This window comes from Eulemur rufifrons, chromosome 29 (assembly GCF_041146395.1).
Source record: "Eulemur rufifrons isolate Redbay chromosome 29, OSU_ERuf_1, whole genome shotgun sequence".
Classification (NCBI taxonomy): Eukaryota; Metazoa; Chordata; class Mammalia; order Primates; family Lemuridae; genus Eulemur; species Eulemur rufifrons.
In genome coordinates, this window is record NC_091011.1 from 14806004 (window position 1) to 14827071 (window position 21068).

General features: G+C 34.1%; 1 protein-coding gene across 4 annotated transcripts in view; it reads right to left on the minus strand.

Annotated features, from left to right (window-relative positions):
- Positions 1-21068, minus strand: part of SUGCT (succinyl-CoA:glutarate-CoA transferase) — a 676753-nt gene that overhangs the window by 342524 nt on the left and 313161 nt on the right. For all 4 annotated transcript variants that reach the window (XM_069461618.1, XM_069461617.1, XM_069461616.1 and 1 more), the window contains one exon: positions 14910-15012. In XM_069461618.1, the coding sequence (XP_069317719.1) occupies positions 14910-15012 (103 nt within the window). The remainder of the gene's footprint in view (positions 1-14909; positions 15013-21068) is intronic.

Consider the following 21068-nt stretch of genomic DNA (forward strand, 5'->3'; position numbering starts at 1 on the left):
CGCTTAGGATAGGAATGTTACTCAAGAAAAGTGAATCCTCTCCCTTAGGTCTGGTACAGCGGCAAAAAAGGTTCTGGCCTGGGAGAAAGGCCATAAGGATGAGAGTCCCCAGCTCTGCCTAAGGGAACTGAATTTATTTGGAACAGAGAATGGAAAATCCCATGCCCAAGGGCATTGCTGAAAAAAATAACAATTTTATTGGAGAGCAATTAAGAGAAAGCTGGTAGCTCCACAATACAAGCAAACAGCAGATAAGTCAATTTAATAGAAAGAACCAGGGAAAGAGACAGTCAAGAAGAGGAGCCCTCCTGGGATCACAGTCAACTCTGTATGCCAAGAGGGGTAGGAACATGTATGAACCTAGGGGTAATCAAAACAAGATTTGGGGGCATACCTGAAAGCATTCACCAAGTTGCACTCTAAGCAGAAGTCAACAAGGCAGAAGACTCACTAATACAGGCACTAAAATGAACTCTAATAAACACTGAGGGAACAGAAAGCTGCTCTGACCCAGAGCAAGGCCTAGGAAGCTAGGCTTAAAAATGAAATCATACACTTTCCTGGAAGTCTGGATAACTATGTGCATATTCAAGGTTGTGTCCTCTCAGAACCAATTGCAGAGGGAATCTTCAAGTTTTTAGTCCCCAGCCAAGACAAGAGGCGGGGGGGAGTAAACTCCCTTAACTGTAATAGCAGCCTCTGAGTCACACATACACATCCAACTATAAAGGATAAAAATCTAACTGGCTAAAACAACCTTTGACCAATAAGTATCTTATGTAAAGTGAGGAAATGAGCAGTGATTCCTAGGTAACAGACTAGAAACAATCAGAGCTGGGACATTAGAAGGTATGCACTGCAGGAAAAATAAATTTCACAGAATTGGTTCAGCCAAGACACTGTTGTTTGAACTAGCAAACAATGAAGAAAACAATTTCTGTGGTAGAGGAGAGGGGATTTAAAATGTCTAGTTATCAACAAAATTGAGACAATTATGAGATATGAAAAAAAAAAAAAACAGTGAAGTGTGACCAGTATACAGATAGAAAAAACTGGCAATAGAAACTGCCTTTGAAAAGGTCCAGATGGTGGACTTAGCAGAAAAAAAAACTTCAAAGCAGCTATTATAAATATGTTAAAAGAACAAAAGAAAATCATGCTTAAAGAATTAAAGGAAGGTATGATGAGAATGTCTTATCAAAGAGATAATATCAGTAAAGAGGTATAAATTATTCAAATGATTAAAAGGAACCAAATGGAAATTCTGTAGTCAAAATGTATAATAATTGAAATGAAAATTTTACTGGAGGGCCTCAACCATAAATGTGAACAGGTAGAAGAAAGAATCAGCAAACTTAAAGATAAATCAATAGAGATTATGCAATCTGCAGAATATAAACAAAAAGAATGAGGGAAAAATGAACAGAGCCTCAGAAGAATGTGAGTCATAATAAAGTATACCAACATACATATAATGGGAGTACCAGAAGATAAAAGCACAAAAAAAAAAGAAATCAAAAAAATGATGGCTGAAAACTTCTCAAATTTCATGAAAAAAATTAATTTATACGTCCAAGAAGCTCAATTAATTCAAAGTAGAATAAATGTTGACACAACCACACACACCCAGACACGTCATACTCAAAATGTTCATAGACAAAGAGGAAATCCTGAAAGGAGCAAAAGAAAAATGACACAAGGGAACCTAATAAGATTAACACATAACTTCTTTTCAGACACAGTGGAAGTCAGAAGGCAGTGGAACAACAAATTCAAAGTGTTGAAAGTAAAGAACTGTCAAACAATAATTATATCAAGCAAAATATTTTCAAAAAAGAAGGCAAACTAAAGACAATCCCAGATAAACAAAACTGAAAAAAATCATTGCTAGCAGACTTACATTAAGAAGAATATCAAAGGAAGTTCTTTAGTCTGAAAGTGATATCATACAGTACTCTGAATCTACACAAATAACAGAGTACCAGTAAAAGTAATCATGTATACAATTACACAAAACAGTATACTTGCATATTTCTTTCCTTTCTTCTCTTGATTGATTTAAAAAGCAATTGCAATAAACTATATATATATATATGTATAAGTGTACTGTTGGGCCTTTAACATATAGAAATGTAATATATTTGACAATAATTGTGAGTAGGAGTAAAAAGCTCTATTGAAATAAGGAAAAGACATCAGACGGTAACTCAAATCAGTAGCAAAAAATTAAGAAAACAAGATAAATAATATTAATATAACAATTTCTAAAAATATAGATGGACTCTCATTTCTTTCATCAGGTTCCATAAAATATTTAACATTATATAGTATATAATATTAAATAAATATATTTAATACTATGACAGCACATTGTTGAATTTTTACTATACATAGATGTTATACACACACACATTAAAATAGGAGCTGTATAGAAGAAAATTTTCCATATTTTATTGTAACTAAATTTGACAAAAATGAGGTCAATTCTGATGAGATGTATACTAAAATTCCTAGAGAAATCAATAAGAAAATAACTGAAAAAATCACTAAAAATCCTTAAAAGAATTAAAATGTTATACTAGAAAATATCCATTTAATACAAAAGACAGCAATGAAGTAGCAACAGAGGAATAAAAAAGATATGAGAAGTAGAAAACAGAAAACAAAATGGTAGACATAAATCCAGTCATATCAGTAATATCACTGAGTATGAATGCCATAAACAATCCAATAAATACTTTTTAGATTTGATTAAAAAAAAAATCAAGATCCAATTATATGCTGTCTACATGAGACATACTTCACATTCAAGATATAAGCAGGTTAAAAAGGATGGAAAAAGGTACACAATATTACCAACAACCATAAAAAAGAATAGAGTGAATATACTAATATCAGGAAATAGATATTAAAACAAAAAAATGTTACTAGAAGTAGTTATTCCTGGTGATAAGACAAATGAGAACTATCAGACATCTACAGAATACTCCAACAGAAAACACATTCTTCTCAAATTCCTAGCCTCAAACAATCCTCCCACCTCACCCTCCTGAGTCATTGGGATTATAGGAGAAAACTTTCAAGAATTCATGGAACATTCTACAGAATAGATCATATGCTAGGACATAACACAACCCTCAATTAATCTGAAAGAGCTGAAGTCACGTAAAATATTTTCAAACACAATGAATGAAATTAGAAATTAACAGGAGAGAGTTTGAGAAATACACAAAAATGTTGAAATTAAACAAGACATTCCTAAATAATCAAGAGTTTAGAAATAACCCCTTTATACTTTAATGATCAATTTTTTTTTTTTTTAGTAAGAGTGACAAGAAAATTCAATGGGAAAAGAAAAATTCTTTCAACAGTGTGCTGAGACTAGATATTCATATGCAAAATAATCAAGTTGGACCTTCTACTTCACACCTGCACACACACACACACACACACACACACATACACAAACTCAAAATGGATTATAGACCTAAATATTAGGCATCAAATCATAAAACTCTTAGAAGAAAATATAGCTTTAAATCTTCATGTTCTCAGATTACGTAGTGGTTTCTTAGTACAACACCAAAATCACAAGTGACAAGAAAAGAGATAAGTTAGAATACATCAAGATTAAAAATTTTTGTCTACAAACTATACCATCAAAAAAGTGAAAAGACAACCAAGAGGATGGAAGAAAATATTTGCAAATGAAAAGTTGAGGATACAAGAGACTTGTATACAGAACATCTAATAACTCTTATATCCCGATAATAAAACAACAAATACCCAATTAAAACTGGGCAAAATATTTAAATAGACATTATTCCAAAGAAAATATAGAAATAGTCAATAAGCACATACAAATGTGCTCAACATCATTAGACACTAGGAAAATATACATCAAAACCACTCCCCCCCCCAAGGATAGCTACAACAACAAAGACAGACAATAACAATATAGAGATGTAGAGAAGTATATATAATTTAAATACTGAAGAAAAGAAAAAGGACAGGAAAGGAGAGAAGATGGGGATGGGAATGGGAATGTGAAGGGGAGGGAAAGGAAAGGAAGAGTTTATTCATTGGTCTATGTAGTTCAGGGTAAATTTCTAATGCTGAGTTCTCACAGAATGTAGGGGTCCCTTCCAAAGTCCCTTTAAGCCATTAATATACCATTTTGTATCTATTCCTCCTTAATATTTGTTTTAATTTTGGAAATATTGTAAATATGTTTTTCCAACTTTGTTAAAGTATAATTGAAAAATAAAAATTGTTTATATTTAAAGTGTACAGGTGATATTTTGATATATAATATGCATACATCATGAATTGACTGGCATAATCAAGCTAATTAATATATCCATCACCACGCATGGTTTTCTTTGTGTATGTGTGCATCTATGTGTCTTAAGGATACTTAAGGGGAAAAAAAAGGATACTTCAGTTCTACTCTCTCAGCAAATTTCAAATAGACAATATATTTTTATTAACTATAGTCACTATGCTATACATTATGTCTCCAGAATGTATTCATCTTATAAGTCCCTTTATAACTGAAAAGTTTTATAAGTGAAAGTTTGTACTCTTTGACCAACATCTCCTCATTTCCCCTATCCCCCAACCTCTGGTACCACCAACTACTCTGTTTCTATGAGTTCAACTTTTTTAGTTTCTACATATAAGTGAGATCATACAGTATTTGTCTTTCTGTGTTTGACTTATGTTACTTAGCATAATGTGCTCCTCCATTCCACCAGTGTTGTTGCAAATGGCAGGATTTTCCTTATTTTTTAAGGCTGAATAGTATTCCCACACATATAATTTGTTTTATCTATTCATCCATTGACCGACACTTAGATTGTTTCCGTATCTTGGCTTTTGTGAATAATGCTACAAGGAATATGGAGCACAGATATTTCTTGAAGATATTGATATTGTTTCCTTTGGGTATATACCCAAAAGTGGGATTGCTAGGTCATATCGTAATTCTAAAATATGTAAGAACCTCATTCAACTCAATAGGATAAAACAAATAACCTGATTAAAAAATGAGTAAAGAACCTCAATAGATACCTTTTCCAAAGAAGATATACAAATGGCCCACAGGTATATGAAAAGGTGTTTAGCATTACTAAACATAGGGAAATGCAAATCAAAACCACAATGAGCTATCACCTCACACCTATTAGGATGACTATTATCAAAAAAGTTAAAAGATAAGTGTTAACAAAGAGGTAGAAAAAAGGGAACACTTACACATTGGTGGTGAAAATGTTTATAGATAAATCCATTGTGGAAAACAGTATGGAAGTTCCTCCTCCTTCAGGGTTGATCATTTTAGAGAAGTTCTTAAAGTATCATTGATGCTCAGTTCCTGTGAATTTCTGTACATGTTCAATATTACCAACAATACAACTAGAATGTTTTTTTGTGTGTAAATAACTACTATAAAATAGTAATAAAAAGTGTTTTTATTTGAATCAATCTATGAAGTCATAACATCCAGCATTGGCATCAGTTTTAACTACACAGAACTAACCAGAATTTATTTTAAATTTCCAGTTAAGAAATTATTTAAGCTATGAGAATATTTTTAACCATTTTTTCCTGATTCAAAAAGTAATAAATGATTGCTTTAAAGAATATAAATAATTTTACAAAATTGAGATAATACAAAATACATAATTTTGTATTCTTTTAAAAAAATCTTATAAATGACATTTTTATGTCATTCTTCAAAAATATCATACTTAAGGCAGTACACTGTCCCATTGTGTTGATATACTTCAAATTATTAAACCTATATTTCTTTTGTTAGACATTTAGCTTGTTTTCAACCTTTGGCTAATATATTTGGAATGCGCAATTTCACAAAAAAAATTTTTTGCTCCGCTTAAGATTAGCTCCAGAGGAGTCCAAGAAGAAGAATATTCTTGATCACAGAATATGAACAGTTTAAAGTACTTGATGCACACCATCAAATTGTTTTCCATTAAGTTTATAACAGGCAATGTATAAGAGTGCTCACCTGTCCCCTATTTGTATAGCTTTGAGCATTACCTATATACGTGTGTACGTATACATGTGCATAAAATATATACATGCTTTTTCAGTTTTTTGAAGGAAAAAATAAATTTGGCATTCAAATTTGAATTTCTATTTATCATTGGGAAAGTTGAACTCCATTTTGTATGTTTATTGGTTATTCGGATTTTCTGGGTTTTTAAAAAGTGTCACCTTCTGTCTTTTAACCATTTTTTTTTTTTTGAAATTTTAATGTTTTCTACTGTTTCTAAGAGCTCTTAATATGTTATATTTAGGATACAAGAGCTTTCAGTCATATTTGTGGCAACAATTTTATGTTGTTCCATAACTGTTTACTTTTATCATAATGATTCGTACTATAGAGATTTTCACTTTTACTAGCCAAATTTATCAATTTCTTTTCTTTGTGACAACTTTTTTGCTTTTATGCTTAGAAAGCCTTTCTTTGTCATAAAATCCAATGGATATTCATTAATATTTCCTTTTCATTAAAAATAGTCTGTCTATAATAAACTCTAAAACATCTATTACTGATCTGGGTATAAGGTATATAATTTAAAAGAAAAATAATAATTTCCTTATTTCAAATAGAAAATATCTCCCTTTCTCCTCTTATTTGTCATGTTATTTTTATAACATACCAAATCTCTATGCATTTCTGAGTTCTCCTTTATGTTCCACTGATCTCTCTCTCTATTCTCCACTAGCTCCACACTGTTTTAATTATTGTGGTTTTGAAATATATTTTATCATATTTCATAATGCATGATTCCTTCTCATCACACTTATTTTTAACCATACACAATATTTGCTATTCTTGTCCACACATTTTTTTCATATAGCCTTGAAAAACCATTTGCTAAAAAGTTTAGAAAAATATTCCACTGGGATTTTGATGGTTGATTACATTAGAGCTATAAATAAACTGGGAATAATTGATATCTTAACATTCAGTCTTCTCAGCCATGATTGACTATGTCTCTACATTTATTCAAGCCTCTCATGTATCCAATCCAATTTTATACTTTATACAGACCTTGCATTTTTCTTTCCAACTCCCTCAAGAACAACAAGCCTGAAAGCCCTAAATATTACAATATTTGTATCAGAAAATATGATTGATAATTTATTACATGTTTTCATATTGTTACTACATAAATCATTTGAGCAAAAGCTTTTCCTTCTATGCTATAAAAAGTTGAAATGCATAAAGAAATCAATACAAATTTAGGTGATTTCAAAAAAGAAACTGATAGAATACATGGTTATTTACCCCAAATAGGACTGTTAAAAGATGTGATTCTTGTGTCTTCAAAGCAGATACTATGAAGACAAAACGTCAAATTTCATGTGTTTAATTTGGTTGGGGGGGGGTGACAAATGAAAATTAAAATAATTTAAAAGTGGGCAAAGCTGGAGTAAAAAAGTGAAGAACTCCCACATATTTTTATAATTAGATCAATGCTGCCAACCTGCAGCCATCAGCCACATGTGGCTGGCTACTGAGCACTTGAAATGTGGCTAGTCGGAATGAATTGAGGTGCTGTAAGCATAAAATGCACAACAAATTTCAAGGAGCTAGTACAAAATTTAAAACGTCTCATTAATATTCTTTTAATTTTAATTGCATTTTGAAAATCTATTTTGTATATATTAGGTTAAATAAAATGTACTATTAAAGTTAATTTTACTATGTCATTTTTTAATTTGGCCACTAGATAGTTTAAAATTACATATGTGACTTGCATTATATTCCTATTGTACAGCACCACACCAAACTGATTTCTAAAATTAGCTGGTACTGATTACCATTCATTCTGGGTCTCAAAATGCTCCCAAATAATATTAACTAATCTTTCTTGATTTTCATCTTTTACCCATTAAAATATAAATTATGCCTTTGGCTTGAAAGTTGAAGGTTTGGTAAAAGTCAATGATTATACGATATATCTCCACTCTGAAATATTTTGGAAATGTTCGGAAAATATAAAGTATATACATGGAGCACATGTAAGAGAGACAGAGACAGAAAGAGAAACAGGGAGACAGAGAGAGAATAATTTTATAAGACAATAAAAAATATTCGGTGTCCTAAGGTCACAAATAATTTCAAAATCACTAAATAGTAAAAGTGATAATACTAAATAGTATTATCTTCTTAACCATTGAGAAGGAATTAGTAATATGATAAACTAATTATAAGAGGCATTTAAAAGGACAAAAAGTTTCATGATTAAGACATTTTGCAACTCATTGTGAGATTTTATTTTATCTTATTTTATTTTATTTATTTATTTATTTTTGAGACAGAGTCTTGCTTTGTTCCCCAAGCTAGAGTGAGTGCAGTGGCCTCAGCCTAGCTCACAGCAACTTTAAACTCCTGGGCTCAACTGATCCTCCTGCCTCAGCCTCCCGAGTAGCTGGGACTACAGGCATGCGCTACCATGTGTGGCTAATATTTTCTATATATTTTTAGTTGTTCAGCTAATTTCTTTCTATGTTAGTAGAGACGGGGTCTCTTGCTCAGGCTGGTCTCGAACTCCTGACCTCGAGCGATCCTCCCGCCTCGGCCTCCCAGAGTGCTAGGATTACAGGTATGAGCCACCACGCCCGGCCTCATTGTGAGATTTTAAATTTTGTTAAATCATTAAAACCGAAAATCTCATGATGCTTGATGCCTATTATATCTTGCTATTAAAAATGCTCAGAGTATTTATGTGTAACTCTCCTGTGACACAGAATACTTTGTACTTTAGACTGCAAACCTCTTTGAATATTTGACAGCTTTGTCCTCTTGATGCACTGTATTCCTTCACCCCCTCCTGTTTTCAAACACCAAACACAAGACCATATACATAGCAGGCCATCAATTACTATTTACTAAGTGAAGGAGTGACTGACTCAATAAATAAGTGATTATGGTCCCCTTGGCCCTGAACCATACCTCTCACCTTTTTATGAAAAGATCAACCAGATAATGCCCAAAGCATTCCAATTGGGTATCTAAATATTTATGTGTGATAGTTTAAAGAAATTGGTGTCCTTTCAAATTTCTTAGGTATGTAGGAAAAATAAACATAAAATGTCAGTAATGCTATACTAAGTCCTTAATTTTATTCATCATTTCAATGGGTTTCCTCTTTAATAACACGGAAAGTTTTTTGCACTAGTATAATTTTTTCAATTCAAAAAAATAAAATTGAATAGTGCCTTATGCTTTATTATGTTAACATAAAATTAAAGCTTTAAACTGTCTATTTTTATTTTATTTAATCACCTAAGTCTAAAATACATTACTTCTTCAAAAACTGAAAATATTATGCCCAGGTATCATAAATAAATGTACACACAATATAGTATATAGGAATTTGTGCATCATCTAAAATGTGTCATGTATATTCAGAGATACAGATAAAATTTATGTTTTTATTTCCCTTGTCTGCTAGGAATTATTTCCAGACATACTATTTTACCTCAGATCTTCATCAACAGTTTTTCAGTTGCAAGGACCACTGTCTATACGTATTTCCCAGCAGTATTAGACACAAGGATATAATTTTGCTTGACTTGTGTAACCCTCTGAGGACTATGCAACTGCATTTCAAGAAATATTAAATAATGTAATTCAAAAGGTGATCTTCAAAATGCATCAGCAACATGCGTGCAATGCATACAGTGTATATACGTGTGTGTGTATGTGTATAATAAAAGAAACTTGAAAAACAGCTCTGTATTTTGGGGTGCTTCTGATGCTTACTATGTGAATAATGGGCCTTTTTCCCAGATGCTCAGATATTTTGCCAAAATGTGCTAAAACAAAATCACTTAGAGAATATGAGCTAGTCTAGAGATTAATAAAACCTCCAACTTCACAGGCTTCCACAAATAATGAGATGAAAACAGATAGTGTTCGGCCATCAAATATTTCAATACTTCACTCTGTTTCTATGACATATTTATCCCATACGAAAGATTTGCTAAAGGAGTTGTAATGGCCTTCTGGGACAGGAAGAATAAGGTTTCTGGAGAAAATGTTAAATTAATTTTGATGGTGATGCAAAGTTAAGGAAGGGTTGTTAAGGGATGGCTTACTGCCACAGGGTGGGGTTTTGTTTTGGTATCCTTTTAGAGCCTGCAGGTGTTTGGCACCAGTTAAAATCAGGGCCAGCTGTGATATTTCAATAGTTCTGATATTTCCCTCCCAATAGTTCTCAGAAGTGATGCTTCAGGGTGATGTCTTACACCTGACACATTCAACTTGTGTGGTACAAATGTGAAGACTCTGTTAAATAACACTAGTTTTGTGACACCCTTTGCCCTCTCTTCCATACCCTCAGGTCATAGCATCAAGGACAGAGAAAAACACTAATCAGAAGCCCCAATCGTTCATATTTTATTTTTTAATAGAGCAGTTTGATCAAAGATGGTGACAGGCTAGAATCACCAAACATACAGTCTTAAGCGAAATCCTAAAAGCAGGGTGTTGCATTCTCTTTTGATTCTCAATGTAGATAATGATGCTTTTAAACCCTCTCAGTGGTGAGATCCATACCTATTTTTGCAGGAATTTAAATAGTTTCTATTAAAAGCTGCATTTTCTTTTAAGTTTGTTTGGGTTGGAAACCCTCAAACCACAATGTATTTCATGCACATGTTCCCAAGGGTATGTTAAATAGGACCATACTGAGGTCATCTAGTAAGTTTCTGAAACTTTTTAAGAATTCCTTTAATGTACTGCACAATCTTGGCCTGATTAAAAGAAGATATTTTAAGAAAGCACTTGGAGAAATGACTGGCTATTAAAATCTATATGCAGATAATCTATACTATATCTCTATAATGCAGAGATGTCCAGAGATAATTTGTCACTGAGGGAGAAAAACAATAAAGCTACAACTTTAAGGGTTTTGAATCAAAACCTCTTAGAACTATCAGTAAAGGCAGACCAAAACCCCCTACAATACTCTTGATTGACTTAACAGCGGATGTCTGTAGGATCACTTTAACCGTGCAAAGGTCTCCAGCATATAATCAGAGGATAAAAGGTAGACAACCTTCTATCTATCCAAGAAAAGAAATATCATCTGTTGTTTCAGTTGAGTCAAAAAATCAAGTTTTCTCAGACTATGAGGCTATGATGAAAGTGTTAGGTTAGTAATAGTTTCTACTAGCAAGTAAATTTTTGTCCACCAAGTTCAAATTACAGATGAAATGTAAATGCTCCACTTGATAAGTAGGCACACAAAATTCTCTCCTGTTCCTTAAGGATTCCATTCCTGTTTTTTTGGTGTTGTTTTGTTTTGGGGTTTTTTGTTTTGTTTTGTTTTGTTTTTATTAGACATACCCCATTTCACTTTATCAAAGTCTCCCTTCCTGCGCCATGTTCCAGGCCTTGTACTTCACCCAAAGCAATTTTCAGCTGAACTAGCAGCTGTGCTGGCGCAGCGCACATGGAGAGCGGGCCACAGGCGCCAGGGGTGCGTTCCCACATCTGAACAGAAGCGGCCGGTTCCACGTACCCGGGGCCAAGAAACTCTACAGCTCATCAGAGGGAAAACAAGGGAGGATACCTTAAACGGAAATCATACTTAGAAAAAACTTTTAAGGAAAATGAAAAATAAAAGGATTTTCAGTGATCAGAAACAAGGAAGAGTTGATAACTTCTTGGCACAGAGTTTGCAGGTATATTTTCATAAAAGAGTAATAAAGTGTGATTTTAAGCTACTGATCCCCATCCCCATAGCTACACTGGATTTGACTCTATCCACTAAACAAAGGTAAGTAAAAGAAGGTGCTTTTAAACAAGATCATAACCATAAAGGGCACCATCATAACCAGAGCTACTACCATGCATAGCGTGTTTACCATCTAAACAGTATCTTAATACTTTCAACAATATAGAGATAAGATCATCTTTTACCATTAAACACTTAAGGAAACTAAAGTATGCGAAATTTATAAAATTGCCCAACAATTTTGACTTCATGGTTTTAACTATTATATTACAATTAGTCCCCTGAGGTCACCAAGGGCTTTCCAACCAATGCTAGAGGTAGAGCTTGTCAGCCCCCTCAGGAGTACAGAGGAGCCACTTGATCATTTGGGAAACCTACACTTTCCAGAGTTAACCAACTCATTCATTTGCTGATTCATGAATCAAAAAATATTTATTATGAAAAAAAAATATTTATTATGTACCTACTTTTTAAGTCAACTTTACATTTATTTTTTAGAATGGCAGGGAATACTAAATTTATACTAAATCCCTACCACGAGGTACACAGTAAGTATAGTGAAAGGCTTGTTGAATAAATGAATAAACTAAGGAGTCATTTTTAGGGTTTTTTTTTTTTTTTTTTGAGCCAGAGTCTCACTTTGTTGCCCGGGCTAGAGTGAGTGCCATGGCGTCAGCCTAGCTCACAGCAACCTCAAACTCCTGGGCTCAAGCGATCCTACTGCCTCAGCCTCCCGAGTAGCTAGGACTACAGGCATGCGCCACCATGCCCGGCTAATTTTTTCTATATATATATATTTTAGTTGTCCATATAATTTCTTTCTATTTTTAGTAGAGACGGGGTCTCACTCTTGCTCAGGCTGGTCTCGAACTCCTGACCTTGAGCGATCCACCCGCCTCGGCCTCCCAGAGTGCTAGGATTACAGGCGTGAGCCACCGCGCCCGGCCTTAAGGGTTTTTTTAAATAATCTATTTTACACATTTTTTAAACTCTCTGATTTTTCCACATTCTACATTCCTTTCAAAATTAAAAATTTTATGGAATTCTTTCTAAAAGGAACAAACACTACCAAGCATAGGGAAAAGACAGTGCCCTTACCTCTTATATGGAATAGTCCCACTTAACAATTTCCATAGTCATCTTTGCCTATTTTTAAAATGTAATACTAGTACATTACTCTCTAGTCTTTCTAGAAATCCAGATAAATTATATACATATATTTTAGTATGTAAATCCCAAAAAAGAATGAAATTATTTATGAAAGAGAACAACTATCCTCTTGCTACTAGGGTACAACTGTCAGTAACTATCACTGTATGATTAAGTATTTTTGATGTTAGAACTGTAACAACTAGAATCCACTTTTTGGTGGTAAAAGAGGGCAGTTTGTAGAGACTTTGCAGTAGTACAAAAAGTTGGTATCCTGGCTTAGTTAATATCAATGTTTTCCATTCTAGAAAGTGGGCTAATGACTAAAAATATGTTATAGACCAATCATAAAAACTTGTTTACAGTTCTAAAAGAGTTGAGATGTAAAGATTAAAGTAATTAAACTGAACTTCAAGAGAAAATTAGGTATTAACACCTTAATTATCCTATATTCCCTCTGAACCAGCCCATAAAGTGAACAATTTTAAGGTAGTGGGTGGGACCTTGAATCTTTGTTTATCAAAGCCTAAAAAATAGGTAATGTTAAAATGTACCCAGTGAGGTTTAAAAATAATTCTTTGCTTTGGTGCCTTTATCACCAATAAAACACAGATGGAGCAACAGAAATGCTGTGGAAAAACTCTTAGGAAACATTTCCAGAGAAATGTGTGCTCAGATTAAAGTAAATGTGATATCCTACACACCGCAATATACAACAGCTTAATACGGTAGTTCAGCCTCATTCAATTATGAAATTAGAAAAACCAGCCCTCTGGTCTACATTTAGGGTGTGCACACTGCTACTTCATAACAAGGAGTCACCAGGCATTAATCACTGATGTTGTTGAGTCCCTTTCAGATAAATTCATACCAAGTGGGCCTCCTTATCTCAAATACTTATTAACCATAGTTTTATTATGAGCAAAGCCTTGCCATACTCGTAATGTTGGCAGAAAAATAGTATAAATCAGAATTCCTGAATTCATTCACTCTTTTTCCCCCCATAAATATTGTAACTATTGAATTAAATACATTTCAATTTTCTTGTAAACAGATATTCATGTAAAATAAAGATACCAAAGTTAAAGAGATCAGTTTTCCAACAAAGTTCATCTCCTTCAAAAGGTGTATTCCATTTTCAATAATCCATTTCAAAGAAAAACCTGCCATTATATAAATACGAAGAACCCAAGGGAAAAAAACCTATAATTTTGAAATGCTGGAAACTGGTAAGATATGTGAATAATCATAGCAAAAGCATCATAGAAAAATGGAATCCCTCTACCTTTTGGGATTAACATGTGAATCTGAGACATGGTAAATTGCTTGTAGTTATATTAAAGTAATAAAATCAAAACTTACTATTTTGACATCATCTAAAAATAATCATTTGAACAATGTTATAAAAGAAATTTGTTTCATGTGACCCCTCTTCCTGGGCCCAAGAAGGAGCCTCGTAAGCACTGTATATATAGCACAAGTAGCTGTTCAAGTATGATTTATGCCTCATGAACAACACACATTAATCAAAGCATATAAAATTATCTCATTTTAAGACTTAAATATGACTTGCTTTGTATATTTTAAGATAGCTATATGATCAGAGGTGGGCTGTAACTATTAAAGTTCTCATATTTCTTTCTATAAAGAATGATCTCTGAGCACCTAACCCCAACCTCTCAATTGTCTATATTTCTGCTTTTCAGGAAAAATAAATGCCCTGACCTCAGAAACTTCATGTAGTAGCTGATGAAGAAATACAACATGTTAAATATGACAGACACAAAAGTATGATTGTAGATAGTAAGTTCTAAATTCTGGTTCTTTTTATTTCAGACCCACAAATAATTTTAATGTAATTGTGAAAAATCATGTTACGTAACTTAAGCTTAAGATCAACGACTCACATACTTTTATATAAATCAATCTGGATAGAAAAGAGAGGCGAATTCTTGTGTTGCTGAACTTCAAAAAACAAACCTGGGGTTCTGCAAATACATTCTTCAAGTTGTTGATTGGGCCATATGGTACTCCACTGCCTTCAAAGAGATATAACCACTTGCTGGTCAGTTCTTCTTCAAACCTAGGAACAGACAAAAAAAGGATGTATTTTTACACTCTAAGGAATGTAATACAACCTCTTTTCTCATGTGGCCCTCTTTCCAAACAACCAATAGTGACAAAATATGCTTCTTAGTCTTTCTTTACTCCTTGTTTTGAAAGGTTATCTATATGAAATGACCTGAGCAGCCCTGTAGTGGTGAGAGTAGCCACCCAGGTCCCAGTGTTTAAAAATCCACCATTAGAGATGTAATTTCTCCTATTTCTATCCGTATGTATTCTTTAACAGAGTCCCTTGGAAAAGAGAGATTGTATGGAAAATGGTATTAATTCAGCTCCAAATGTGGTGTTGAGCAATTTATGAATATAATAACAATATCATTGCAATTTGAGCACGAAGTCTTACAAAATGTCTTTTGAGGTCTCAGCTATAGTATATCAGGTTAGAGTAGACACTGATATACTAAATTATTCTTCAAAACAAAAAATAAACTAATATAGCTGTTTTAAAAGAAAGCTATGTGAAAAGTACATAAGAATTAACAGCCAAAACCATTGGCTTAAAAACAGCCTTAGCTACTTATTTATTTGCACTGCAATTTACTAGTTAGAACAACCCTAGGCATGCAAAGATTGATAATTTCAGGTTAGCCCACAAAACTCAAATTCATCCAAGTCCTTTAAATCTGTTTTGTTTCCAATATAATTTAAAACCATACTTCACAGAAAAGCATACTTGATTTCCTTTATTTTCTCTATGAGGTCTTAAGGAAAGGGGAACTAATTCATTAATAAAATTTATTGTTTTATATTTTTTTCTGTTAAGATAGTGAACACGTAAACAAAATCTTGGCTCTTTAGGGACAACTCAACACAATCATAGTCTCTAATGTATGAAGGATTTCAGAATTGTTGATTGTTAAAATAGTAAATTATTTTTAGTTAATTAATAATCTAGGTGATCAAAGAGACTTTTTAAAAACAATGTCATCAGGTAAAATGTTTTACTAATAGGGAAAAACTCATGGAATTATAGTAGAATATTGAGTATTTCATGGACATCTATGCATTTCTCTTAGATGCATAGCTCTAAGAGAATTAGAATTAGCCGCAAATCTTCACACTTCATAGGAAATTATGTTAGAGAAATGTACTTCTTTCACCATTTTCATAAAAAGGATAAAAATATTATCAATACTTGGAGGACACTTCTCTGATCATCATTTAATATATAAAGGAGAAAAAAAGACATAAAAAGAAAAAATGGAAATAATGTATCCTCTAAAATAACAGTCCCCAATCTTTTTGGCACAAGGGACCAGTTTCATGGAAGACAATTTTGGCACGGTGGTGGGGAGGTGAAGTGGGTGAGGCGGAGCTCAGGTGGTGATGTGAGCCATGGGGAGCCGCTGTAAATACAGATGAAGTTTTGCTTGCTCTCTGCTCACCTCCTGCTGTGTGTGGCTCTCAGGTTCCTAAGTTTCATCGAAGACCATCTTTCCACAGATGGTGGGTAGGAGGGGATGGGAATGCAGATGGTCACGGGTAGGTGGGGGCGGGGGGTGGAGCTCTGCTGCTCAGTCCCTATCAAGCCATGGACCGGTAACAATCTGCAGCCCGGGGGTTGGGGACCACAGCTCTAAAAGATAGGTACTATTTGAACAATGATGTTCAATCACATAAAATTTTACATAATGATATAATAAATATTTTAATGAAGATAACATTATATTTCACTAGAAATCTAATTAATCCTATTCACACATTCATTTGCTGATTGCCTACTATACACAAAGCATTAATTCTTATTTTTAAATATAATTCCATCCATTTTCTCTCCAATAGATGGACAAAGATTTTTTATTATTCATTTTAATTTCAGCTCAGAATGTTAACTATCCCTATTTAGTAGAGAATAAAATACTTCACTTCTAAATCTTGAAAAAGAATTCTTTCATGGGAATACCATAAGGCAAGGTTAAATGCTTTGCTTCTAATCAATTCTTCACATTCATATTTTCTTTTTGATTACTGTTAAAGTTATGTCCTGGCCAAGACTTCCTAAAATATATATAGATATATATCATCAGAATGATATATGCTGAAAGAGTAAGAGAAACTTTGAACCTGGAGTCTTTTCAACCAGGGTGTCAATTATTTAAGTTTTCACAAATGGAGTGTTATAATGGCTGTCTTATAAATTTTCAAGACAAGTGAATTTATCACCACTGGACTCATCCAAGTGGCCTGAAATATCTGCACAGAAAATGCATGTCAATATCCAAACAAACCCATGGCTGAAGGTTAGCCAATAGAAAACTCAGGGGAATAGTTCAAGTTTTAGTATTTATATAAGCTTTTCACCACTGGGCAAAAGAAAGGGATTTATTTCATGTTATGGAAAACAACGGATGCACTTTGGAAATGAGACTAGGGGAAGAGGCAGCCTATGAAGCTGCAGTTGTGACCACTGTTTGTGTCTTTGCGTGGGTGTGGGTGTGGAAGGGTTCCTAAATGCCGTGAACTCAATCAGTCAGAGACGGAACATCACTGCATTCCACTGCTCCCAGGGGACATATCCATCATTTTCTTCTCAAAATCTATCTCTTGATCTAAATCGGATGTGGAATCCTTTCCTTTATCTATGCAAAAAAGATGTAAGCACATGTTTTTATTAACCACAAAAATTCTGCCAAAAAAAATTGGAAAGAGTTGATCTAAATCACTCAGGGCAATAGATTCCTGAAGATAAGACAAAAAGGGTGTCCTTAGATCCAGCTTACCAAACCTTGAAGCTAGGGCCTCTCCTGGGAAGTTATTTGGAGACTCATAAACAGTTGAGACTTATTTGGCAACTTACTAAATAAGCCCATACATTTAATTCTATATTTTTGTGAATTTACTTGATTCTGGGAATGAATATTATTAATCGAATAGCATCATTTAGGTAGATGAAACACTGCTGCATAAAGATAGACTTGAGTTTAAATGTCTTAACATCAAAATTTAACTTAGGAAATGAACAAAAAGCTCTTCACTTTATAGAATGGATTAAAGTTTCAAATGAGCCAAATCCAAGACCAGAGAAAAACTAAGTGATCACAGCCATGAAGGTGGGAGTCAAAAATAATTGTAACATTAGTGATAACCAAATCCTGGTTATTAAATTGTTTAGTCTATATTTTGTCAATTTTATCTTCACAACCACACTAGTTATCCTCATTTGACAAACAGGAAACTCAGGTTGAGAGAAATTTACTTACTCAAATTCATACAGCTTTTAAAGGCAGAGGTCACATTTGAAGCTGAGACTGCTTAACTTTCAAACCACTTTCTAATACTTAATGACTGTAGCAGAATACATTCAAAATCCATAGTTTCACATATTGTATACATTATATATGGTCACAGACAGGTAAAAAAAAAAAGGACCAGAGGTGAAACTGTTCATTTATTGTACTAATACGCTTCTTCACTTTCATTTTATATACCTCAGTATGTTTCCTTACATTAAGACGCATTCATTCCTGATGCTTTTAACAAGAGTTTGTTTTGTGCTAACCATGGAGATTGCAACAACAAAAAAAGACAGTCCCTTTGTTAAGAGATCATATAGTCTAATGGAGAACACAGCTATGGAAACAGATGAATTACAATGCAGGATGCTGAGACAAAGATATGAAGGAACAACTCACAGTTGAAGCACCAAAGAGGGAGGTTTGCAGTGGGCCTAGGGAGGCGGGAAAGAGCTCAAAAACGAGGTGACATTTGAGCCAGGTGTTGAAAGACAAGTTAGAATTTTCCATGTGAAAGATGAGAGGAAGGATCATCCAGGCAGAGAGAACAATGTGTACAAAGATCCAGCCTGGAAAGAATCTGAAATCACCTGTGCCCTGAGTGGCAGAAGATAAAATGGGAGAAGGAGGTTAGAACCAGAGTGCAAAGTAGCTTGTTTGCTATGCTAGGGATATTGGATTTCCACTGGCAACAAGGAACCCAGAGAGGTCTTTAAGCAGCAGACTGATACACTCAGCACTGATACAGGGAATAGGCCGATGTAGATGATATTAGAGATAAAGAAACTTGACAGGAGGCAATACTTTCTCTTCCTCTGGTGCATTTCAAATTTGCCTCTCTATCAATATCGTCCATATTTATCAATAATAAAGTTCCCATTTGAAAAAAAAAGTTTTCTTGACATTTAGTTTCTATCCTATTTATCTGTTTTCAATCCAACATTACACTCGAGCTTTTGAAATCTGAGCTGGTCACAAATGCCTTTCCTTACATGGTCTCCAGTGGTCCCCAGTGACCAATGTCAAATCCAATATTCTTTTCACTGTTTTCATCCTACCTCCTTGTGTAGTATTTGATGCTGTTTTGACTATTCTACCTTTGGGTCCTGTGACAGTACACTTTCTTGGTTTTCTTAATACCTCCTTGGCCATTATTGTTTCTTTTATTAATTCTTTTGATAGACCCAATATTCTTTGCTCTCTTTCACGCACTTAGTCTTGCTATCTGTATACAGATGACACTCAAATCTATATTTTCATCCCTGCTCTTTCTTTCCCCAGTTCCCTTTTTCTAGTTACCATAGGATAATTCCACTCAGATGCACTATTATCCTCATAAATGTAACATGCGTATGGATGATTTTATGATTTCAATTTCCCCCATAAACCTAGTATTCCTCCCTTGGCTGAACTCCCACCCTTGGCTAATTCTGAAACTCCTTCCTCTTCATAATTTCTTACAACTTATATATAATTGTCCTGTAGAATCAACTTTTCAAAGTTTAAGTTTTTTCCCTCCATTTCCACTGTAACTATTAGTATCACAGTCCTGGCCCTTGACATTTCACACTCAGACTATGTTAATAGCTGGTTAAAAACATATTGCCTCCAATCTTTCTCTTTCTAACAAGTCACCAATTTTAGGTATGTTTCATCCATTCCACTGTCTGCTTCCCCAGCATCACTACCTTCTTTCACACTAAAGAAATGGACTGTTTGTTGACTATTATATCCTCAGAACTTAGAATATAGTTGGCACTCAATATTTACTGAGTGAATGAATATATGACTATTTAGGAAGAATAAAAGGCTCTTGATCACATTAGCTTGAATTAGTGTGGTGGATTATTTTCTCCTAAAATCTCACTGAGACTAAGTGCAATCAGACACTGAGGTTAAGAAAAGAAAGACAATTTTGAGAACTTAGGTTCAAATAGAACATCACAGCATCTCTTCTTCCCTCTTCTTGTAGACTGCTCCCCAAATTCTGTATAGGAGCATGCTTTGAGGAAAATAAATTTCAAGATCCCAACAACTAACTAATAAACAAATACTTAAAACACGACATTTCAATTCAAGGACCTCCTATGCTATACAGAGAATCATAAGAGCTCAGGAATTCAAAGGACCTTAAAAATCCATTGTTTGTGAGTGATGTAAGCAAGATGGAGGAAAATTCCCCAGAAAGAAATTTGGCTAGCAACTATTCGCAGGCAACACCAACACCATAAATATCCAAGAACTTGAGAGTAAGGCTAAGGAGATCCTGTTGAACCACAAAAACTGAGAAAAGCTGCAATCAGACAGTAAGTGGAGCAGTTCTCTTTGACCATGTTACTCCTCTCCAAAGCTAGCACAGTGCTACACACAGAGAATTCTCCTGGATCCACATTTTCTACAGTGTGAAAAGAGAGTTGAAGGTAGAAATTCAGCTTCCCCACCATTCTGGGATCCTTCATAGTAGGCTCCCTCCTGTCTTATCCCACAGGAAATTTTGGGAGTACTGACAGGTTTACACCACCTGAGGTCAGTTAGAAACAAAGAACAAGGGTGGAGCGCACAGCAACAAGCACACAGATCTCAGTGGTTCTTCTGCATTCCAGCCAATGCAGGCACCACTTCAGAAAAACCAGCCAATACCACCACACTGCAGGAAATAGTCCACAGGTCTTCCAGGCTTGAATCCCTGGCTAGCTTCATTGCACAGCCTGGTGCTCTAGTTGAATCTTCCTCAGGTTGATTCCAGCCAGCTGCTGCACCAGCTGAAAAATCCAAGGGATTG